Source organism: Dendrobium catenatum, unplaced genomic scaffold (genome assembly GCF_001605985.2).
Source record: "Dendrobium catenatum unplaced genomic scaffold, ASM160598v2 fragScaff_scaffold_1056, whole genome shotgun sequence".
NCBI lineage: Eukaryota > Viridiplantae > Streptophyta > Magnoliopsida > Asparagales > Orchidaceae > Dendrobium > Dendrobium catenatum.
This window is the reverse complement of record NW_021319518.1, coordinates 4213873-4222058: the sequence shown is the minus strand read 5'-3', so window position 1 is coordinate 4222058 and position 8186 is coordinate 4213873. Positions and strand designations below refer to the sequence as shown.

The 8186-nt window shown below is 37.5% G+C and overlaps 1 protein-coding gene across 1 annotated transcript; it reads left to right on the top strand.

Moving 5' to 3' along the window:
- Positions 1–721: 721 nt before the first annotated feature.
- LOC110108798 lies at positions 722–4933 on the top strand. Its single transcript, XM_020839593.2, has 5 exons — positions 722–917; positions 1051–2872; positions 2937–3157; positions 3301–4370; positions 4421–4933. The coding sequence occupies exons 1-5, from the start codon at positions 722–724 to the stop codon at positions 4931–4933; spliced, it is 3822 nt and encodes a 1273-aa protein (XP_020695252.2).
- Positions 4934–8186: the final 3253 nt, after the last annotated feature.

Here is an 8186-nt window from a genome sequence, read left to right as displayed (position 1 = left end):
CCCGCATGGCCTCTTCATCGCAGGTTTTTCCTCCACTGCCTAGCTTCTCTGGGCTTGGACCCCCTCTTGCTACGTCTTATGCTGCGAATGTTTCAGCCCCAGCCTTCAAACCTGCCACTTTTCCGGTATCTTTCTTCTCTCCCAGCCAAAAGCTTTCCTTCAACGGCAATGACCTCGCTGAAGGGAAATCTCTTTGGAATACTGCCCTCATTGGATACTCGCTAGGGGTGTAGGTGAGCCGAGCCGGCTCGTGAGCCGGCTCGAACTCGACTCGTTAACGAGCTCGCGAGCCGAGCTTATCAAAAAAGGGCGGGCTGTTCAAGTCAAATGAAAAATGAACCGAGCCGGCTCGCGAGCCAGCTCGAGCTCGTTTACTGTGGAACGAGCTCGAGCTCGAGCTTGAGCTCGCTCTTCCCGTCCCCACCGTTCCACTTCCAAAGCCCCTACGCATCAAACCAGGGAGACGGTTGTTGTCGCTCCGATTAACACACCGCTGATTTCCACTCCTCCTCAACCTGTCTCTAACGCTTTAGAGCAGCTGCCCCCTCCTCACCAACCTGTCTCTAACTCTTTAGAGCAGCCGCCTCCTCCTCCAAAAAACTCAACTATCCCAAACCTCAATTCCCCCACAGAAGAATCCTCTTCTTCTGAGCAAATTATCCTACCACAATCCTTTCTTGGTCCTAAGTTACCTCTGGTTAATAAATTTGCTTCCTTGCAAATGGAAGATTGTCTCCCCTCAAACTCTGTAGATTCTTTTTCAGAGAATGAGACCAGCAGCTCCAAAGTTACAGAAGAACCACCTGATATCAGAAATCAGAGCAACATCCCGCCTAAGACTAGATCTCATGTCAGTAATGGGAAATCCCCAAATAAGTCAAAGCCCCCGAAGGGGAAATCGGCCAAGAAGGCCAAAGGTTCATCTTGTTAAGATGTCCTTGCCCAAACTTGCTTGTTGGAATGTCCGGGGGTTTAATAACCCTGACAAAGTCCGTTTTTGTAAGTCCTTGATCAATTCTCATGATCTTAAGTTTTTTTGTATTTTGGAAGCAAAGATTTCAACCTCCTCTGTTGAAGACCCGTGGTTCCGCCGCTCTCATTTACTGTTTGAGAACGAAGGCAGTTGTAATAACTTTAGGGACTCTTCCCCTGGTAGAATTTGGATTAAATGGGATTCTTCAACGGTCTCTTTTAATCTTATCTTCTCTACTTCGCAAATTATACATGGTATCCTGTCTATAGGATCTTTCCCTCCCATCTACATCTCTGTGATTTATGCTTCGAATAGCATTGATGAGCGTAAAGCCTTGTGGAACCTTTTAGCTGATAACATTCCTCCTCAAGACCAACCTTGGATCATTCTTGGAGACTTCAACTGTTATAGATTTGAATCAGAAAAAGCGGGCGGTTCTTCCCCTCTCTCTAGCCGGCTTGGGGAACTTAACAATATGATCTTCAACTGTGGTGTGCAAGATCTTTCTTCCACGGGGCTTTTCTACACCTGGTTTAATCAAAGGGCGGTTGACCCGATACACATTAAACTTGACAGAGTTTTGGTTAATGCGGCTTTTCTTGATTTCTTGCCATCAGCCTATTACAAAGTGGAACCTCCTTTGGGATCAGATCACTCTCCCTTAATTTTGGTCCCGACCAATGCCAAACCCATCTCTACTCGGTTTATGTTCAAAAACTTTTGGACTAATATGGATGGCTTCTGGGATGATGTTCACAATGCATTTTCTTCTAGGACTGTCAGAAGTCCGTTAGCTTCCTTTTACCATAGCTTACATAGCCTCAAAGGGTCTCTCAAAAATCGGATTTGGGCTTCTTCCTCCTACCTCACTAACTCCATCCATGAGATCAAGTATATGCAGAACCAATGTTTATTAGACCTTCAATCTCAACCTCTCAACTTGGAGTTAAACTCCAATTTGAAATGTATCAATGAGAAACTTGCTTCTTTACAAGCTAATTGGACTTCTTGGATTACTCAAAAAGCAAAAGCCCTCTGGCTTACTCATGGGGAGGAGGATGTGGGTTTTCTTTATGCCAAAATCAGAAGCAGAAACAACAGGAATATTATTAAGGAGATTACTACTGGGGATGGTCATTTCTTTGATTTCAATGACATTTCTAAGGCGGTGGTGAATCATTTTAAGATGCTATACAATCCTATAGCTCCTCCTCTCATTTTACCTTTAGACCTTCCTACGGGTAACTTGGTCCCCTCTCATTTTCAGAGTATGTTGGTTGCTCCTATCTCCTTTGAAGAGGTTAAATCTGCTATTTTTGATGGTAAAGTCACTTCCACTCCTGGGCCGGATGGTTTCTCTTATGCTTTTTATAGGAAGACTTGGCACATCCTTGGTACTCAAGTTTTTGATGCTGTTAACAGTTTTTTCACTTCTGGATCTCTCCCTAAAGGTGTTAAGGCCACTGCAATCACTCTGATCCCCAAATGCTCTCATGCTTCTAACATTAATGATTTCAGGCCCATTTCGCTTTGTAATATTTTCTACAAAATCATTGCAAAAATTATTGCTGAAAGACTCAAGAAGGTGCTTCCTCACATTATACATGAAAGTCAATCTGATTTTATTGCTAACAGATGTTCCACTGATTACATCATCTTAGCATCTAAAATTCTAAGGGATTTTAAAGGCTCTCAAAAAAGTTTCTGTGCTAAACTTGACATCAAAAAAGCTTTTGACTCTGTCTCTAGAGAATTTCTGATTGCTATACTTCTTCAAAAGGGATTTCCGAGAATTTTTGTCTCTTGGATTAAAACCTGCATTTCTGACGTTTATTTTTCTGTTTGCCTTAATGGGTCTCTGGAAGGATTCTTCAAATCCTCTTCTGGGCTTCGACAAGGGTGTTCATTATCTCCCTTACTTTTTTGCATTGTTATGGATGAGCTTTTCCAACATTCTTATCAGATCTTCTGACAGCTCTACTTTTAAAGGGGTCAATATTAATCATCTCATGTATGCGGATGACCTCCTTGTTTTTGGAGAAGCTTCTCATGCCAATGCTGTCTGTCTTTCCAACTGCCTAAATCTTTTTGGCTCTCTCTCTGGACTTCATGTGAATGCTGCCAAAAGCTCTATTCTGTTCTCTAATAATGCACCCGAGAAGCTTGATATTTGTGGGGAACTTGGTATTGACCAAGTGTACAACTCTCTTATTTACTTGGGTCTTCCAATTTCTACTAAAAACTTAAAATCTCTCACTTCCAACCACTCCTGAGCAAGATTTCTTCTCTTCTTGATGGTTGGAAAAACAAGTTTCTTTCTTTTGCAGGTAGACTTCAATTCCTCAAATTTACCATTGCAAATACTATTGCTTATTGGATTAGAGGATCCATAATACCTAAGTCTTGTTGTGCCTCCATCAATAAACTTTGTTCTAGATTCTTATTTCATACTAATATCATGGAAAGAAAGTTGCATCTCATTGCCTGGTCTAAAGTCACGTTGCCAAAACAGTATGGAGGGCTTGGTCTCCCCTCCTTTGAGGCTCTTTACCATGGGGTTTTTTGCTCCATCATTGGCAGGTTTTATAATTCTAAAAACCTCTTGTCCCACTGGTACAAAGCAAAGTTTGTCTCTCCTTGGAGGCCGGTTTCCCCTGGTGCATCTAATTTCTGGAAGAAAATCTGTGCTACAGCAATTTTGATTAAAGAGAATATCTCCTTTTCTGTGTCTCCTGATAGTGAGTTCTCTTTTCTGTGGGACCCGTGGCTCAAGGGAGATATTATTGCTAACCATTTTATCTTTGTGGCTAGTGATGATTTCACTGTGAAACAATTATTCTCTAATGGGACTTGGGATCTTCCTACCTCTTTCCCAAATTCGCTTACTGAGGCTATTTCAAATTCTACAATCAATGAAAGTTCTGGCATCCTTTGGAATGGTTCCCCTTCGTGGGCTTTTAAGTTCTTTATTGAGCAATTTCACTCCCATTTACCAAAAGTTGACTGGTCTATTTCAATTTGGCACAAGAAGCATTCTCTTAAATTCGCTTGTTTTACTTGGATGGCGGTGCTCGGAAAACTAAAAACTGCTGATAATTTGCTGATTAGGGGCATTGAGGTGCCCATCATTTGCTCTCTTTGCAATGATTTTGCTGAGAATCACAATCACCTCTTTTTTGCTTGTGATTTCTCTTTTAACATTCTCAAGTTCATCTTACCTGATGTAAATTGTTTCTTGTTGAGGCCTACATTAACTCAGGTTTTGGAATTTTTTAACAATTCCAACTGCTTTACTTGTTTGGAGAAGGATCTTTGCTACTTATCGGTTAGCTGTATTCTGTATCACCTTTGGCGTGAGAGAAATGGCCGGCGTTTCTCTGCTATGAGAACCAATTCGGTTAGACTGATTTGCAACATTTCAACTGCTATTAGATTTAAAATTTCTAGATGGAAAAACAAAGACAATCTCCTCCAAAGATTCACTGGCATTTAGTTGTGTTTTTTAGAGGCTTATGGTACTACAGGATTGCTATTTTGGAGGCTTATATTTCTATTTTATGCGGTGATTCCTGGCATACTGATTTTTGGGAGTTCTGCTTGTGGCTCCGCTACTTTTTCAGACCTGGGAAGATCATTTTGGTGATTGTGGCTGGCTTCTCTTCAGTCCAATCCTGTTCCTTTTTAAAGAACATTATGCTCATTTCTTGGGTATACGGTTTTGTTGACTTCCATCCTGATGGCTGTTACCGGTGGAGGCAATTCTACAATCTGACAATGATGACTGGTTCAGATCCTTCTTGTGCCATGGAGGGCTGCTCCAGCAACCTGGCACAAATCTTGTGCGCTTTTGACGTGCCTGGAGGCTCTGTGATGGCTTTCGTTTTTGTTCTTGATGGGCAACCGGAGCTTCCGCCGCCTTTTGGATGCTTTAGACTGAATCTTTATGATGTCTGGATCTGACCTTTTTGCCTGAGTCTTCGTGATTGTATTGTCTCCCTGGTCTACCCTCTGATGGTTTTGTCTCTTGTTCTTTAGCTGTTTTTCATTTTTACAGTTGGTTTTCTTCCTTTCAGGTTACTTGTATTTTTGATTTTTGATTTCTAATACATGGGCTTTTGCCCCGGGTTTACCCAAAAAAAAAAACCTTCTTTCTAATCCTTTGAAGGTAGTTCTTCTTCTAGATCTTGTCGACAAAAAGAGAGCTAGAACTTAAGCCAAAAATAGACATAGATGACCTCTCATCTGTTGTCTCTAGTTTCTATTTCTTAACCTCCCGAGTAGAGGATACAGTGGACAAAGGTGCAATAATGGCCTCCATTTTAGGCATAGGGGAGTCAGCTCCTAACCATACAGTAACTTCCATATAGGAGAAATCCTTTTATTTACCAGTGGATAGATCAATGATTTCTTCTTCATTAACTAATAGTTTCAAATTTTGAAACTTTACTCCAAACTGAATTGAACAAACATAGATGATTTCTTCTATGGTCAAGTTCCTATCCAAGGAGAAGATAGGTTTTCCAGCCATTTGATTATGCTTGATTTTTTTTTTTTTTTGAATAAAGAAAGTGACTTGAATTAGTTTGATTTGAAATTAAATTTCAATTCTGAACTTTAATGCTTTTCTCTTAACTTTGAAACTCAACATACTGAGTTTCCATTCAACATAAGAGTTAACAAAGTTGAGGAGGAGATTTTAAAATTTGAGCTTGACTCTTTAACTCCCTCAATTGATTAGGAGTAAAATGTTGAAACATAGATTTGATTTAGTGTTCAAATTTTGAAATTGAGATTGAAAGATCTTCTATAAATTCTGAAACCTAACATATGGAGTTTCACACAATTTTGCAGATTTACAAAATTGACACAAAAATCTTGAAGTTTGGGCTCAACTCCTTCATTTTATCAATTTACTTGGTATGAAATGTCGAAGCCCAAATTTGAGTTGGAAATTAGAATTAGACATGAATTTTTGAGGTTAAAATCAAATTTGAACTGAAGGTTAAAAGTTTAATTTGGATTTGTAGTTAAAATTAATCCAAGTTTAATGTTGAAATTTGATTTAAGTTTGAAGTTGAGATTGAATTCAGATTTGAGGTTGAAATTGAAGAAATCATCTTAAAAATTTGAAACTCAGCACATTGAATTTCACTCAAATGTTCAGGTTTACAAAATCAACCTAAAGATTTTAAGAATTAGGCTTTACTCTTTCACCCCATCGAGGGGTTTGGGAGTGATATGTTAGAATCTAGATTTCTAGAATGTTTAAAATAAGAGGATTTGAAATTAAAAAAAAAGTGATTTTGAATTGGTTTATTTTAATTTGAGATTGAATTTTGAACTTAATTGATTTTTTTCAAATTTTGGAACTCAACCTATTGAGTTTTCAATCAATATGAGAGTTCACAAAATTAATATGAGAATCTTGAGAATTAGGTTTAACTCTTTCATCCCTCCAAGTGACTTGAGGGTGAAATATCGAAGCCAAAATTTGATTGGAAGAATTTCAATTTTGAAATTAAATTTGAAGAAAATTAGATTTACATTGCATATGTCAAATTAGAAGAAGGTTTTGTGTAAAGACATATGACAATAATAATTGACTTGGATTTGAATGATTTTGAAAGGGATTTGAAAATTTGAAAATTTAATAGAATCTCCACATATTTTTGAAACTAAATATATTGAATTCATATTACACATAAAGGTTTATAATATTTGTGGGAAAATTCTAGGGAGCTGACTCAACTCTTTCGACCCGACGAATGATTCAGGTATAAAATGTCAAATACTACCTTTGCTAGGAAGATTGAAGTTTTGCTTCAAGTTAGGAGAAGAGTTCTGCATCTGATCATGCATATTGAATTATAAGAATTACAATTCAATATGTAATGATAGAATATAGGAATTGATTGAAATTTGAGAAGTATCAAATTTCCACTAGAGGATTGAAACCTTAATTTTGAAATTGAAGGATTTTCTATAATATATGAAACTTAGCATGCTTGATATTTGTTTGAGCATGCAAGTTTATATCATATATAAAAGGATTTAGAAAGATTTGGCTCGAGTCTTTTGCTCTACCAATTAACTTTGAGGCAAAACGTCACAGCCAAATTTTGACAGAGGTTTCTTACACTCACCTCTCTTTTGACATTTCTTAATTTATGTTGGCCACACTCACAAAAGGAAGAAATGGGCAGAGGGACCAACGAAAGAAAGGTAGTCAAAACTATTGATGCAAAAAAATTATACTACTATTAAAGATGGAGAGAGAGATTTATCCCCAGTGGAGTCATCATTTTTTTATTTAATTAAAAAAGGGTATTGTTTGAAAAAATTAATTTTCTCTGGGAAAGATTAATTTTGGCAATGTTGAAACAAAACACGTCATTAGGAATGATATATCACCATGGAAGGTGAATATATCATCCCCTATTGGGTTCAAATTATAAAACTTTGAATTCATCCTGATTATCATAGTCAAACTCAAGAAAGAATCACACATGACCCCAGAGGGTCAACATTAAATTCGATCTAATGTTTGACTATAATGACCCGGATAGGAGATTGTTAATTTCATAATCAAAGTAATTTTAATAAAGCAATATATCTTCTCGAGGAAAGATTATGTTGCCGATTATCGATTATTTTAATATGATGATAACGATCGCCATTTTGTTAATTTCCTAAAGAGAATTGGTTTTGAAAACTTGATTTTAAAAATATGGTTTGGATTATAAATCTTCTACAAGCACAAGCTCTCATAGTTAATTACAACATAGGGAAACATAAGTTTTCTATGAATAATCTCAATTAAAATAGCAGTACGAATTTTATTTAGATTTTCAAATGTTGATGTCAAAGGAGGTAAGAATTTAAAATTTTTAATTAGGATTAGATCAAAGTTGAGCACTTATTTTTGGAGTCAAAGGAAGAATGGTAGGACGTGTTTTGACATTCTGAATTACTTCAGAAACACCTCAGTATATCCTAAGTGTTGGGCTTGAATTTGGTTAAAAGAAATATTTAGGTTGAATGGTCAATTTTATTAGAATATTGGGATTCAATTTCAAGAGGTTGAGGTCTTGTAGCCTAAGCCTGCCTTAAAACCTAAGTTTAAATTGGGTACTGAAAATTAGAGACCTTAACCTAGCTAATACAGTGTAAATCTGGACTTAGCCTGGCCTAGATTGGGGAGCCAGCTAAACCA

What these genes read in the sequence shown, in the direction of transcription:
- LOC110108798 (XM_020839593.2), top strand. Translation starts at nt 722, where the DNA reads ATGGAAGATTGTCTCCCCTCAAACTCTGTAGATTCTTTTTCAGAGAAT. An exon ending in TCTTCTGGGCTTCGACAAGG is followed by an intron (nt 2,873 to 2,936) that starts GTGTTCATTATC and finishes CATTCTTATCAG; the next exon opens with ATCTTCTGACAGCTCTACTT. An exon ending in TGATATTTGTGGGGAACTTG is followed by an intron (nt 3,158 to 3,300) that starts GTATTGACCAAG and finishes TTTCTTTTGCAG; the next exon opens with GTAGACTTCAATTCCTCAAA.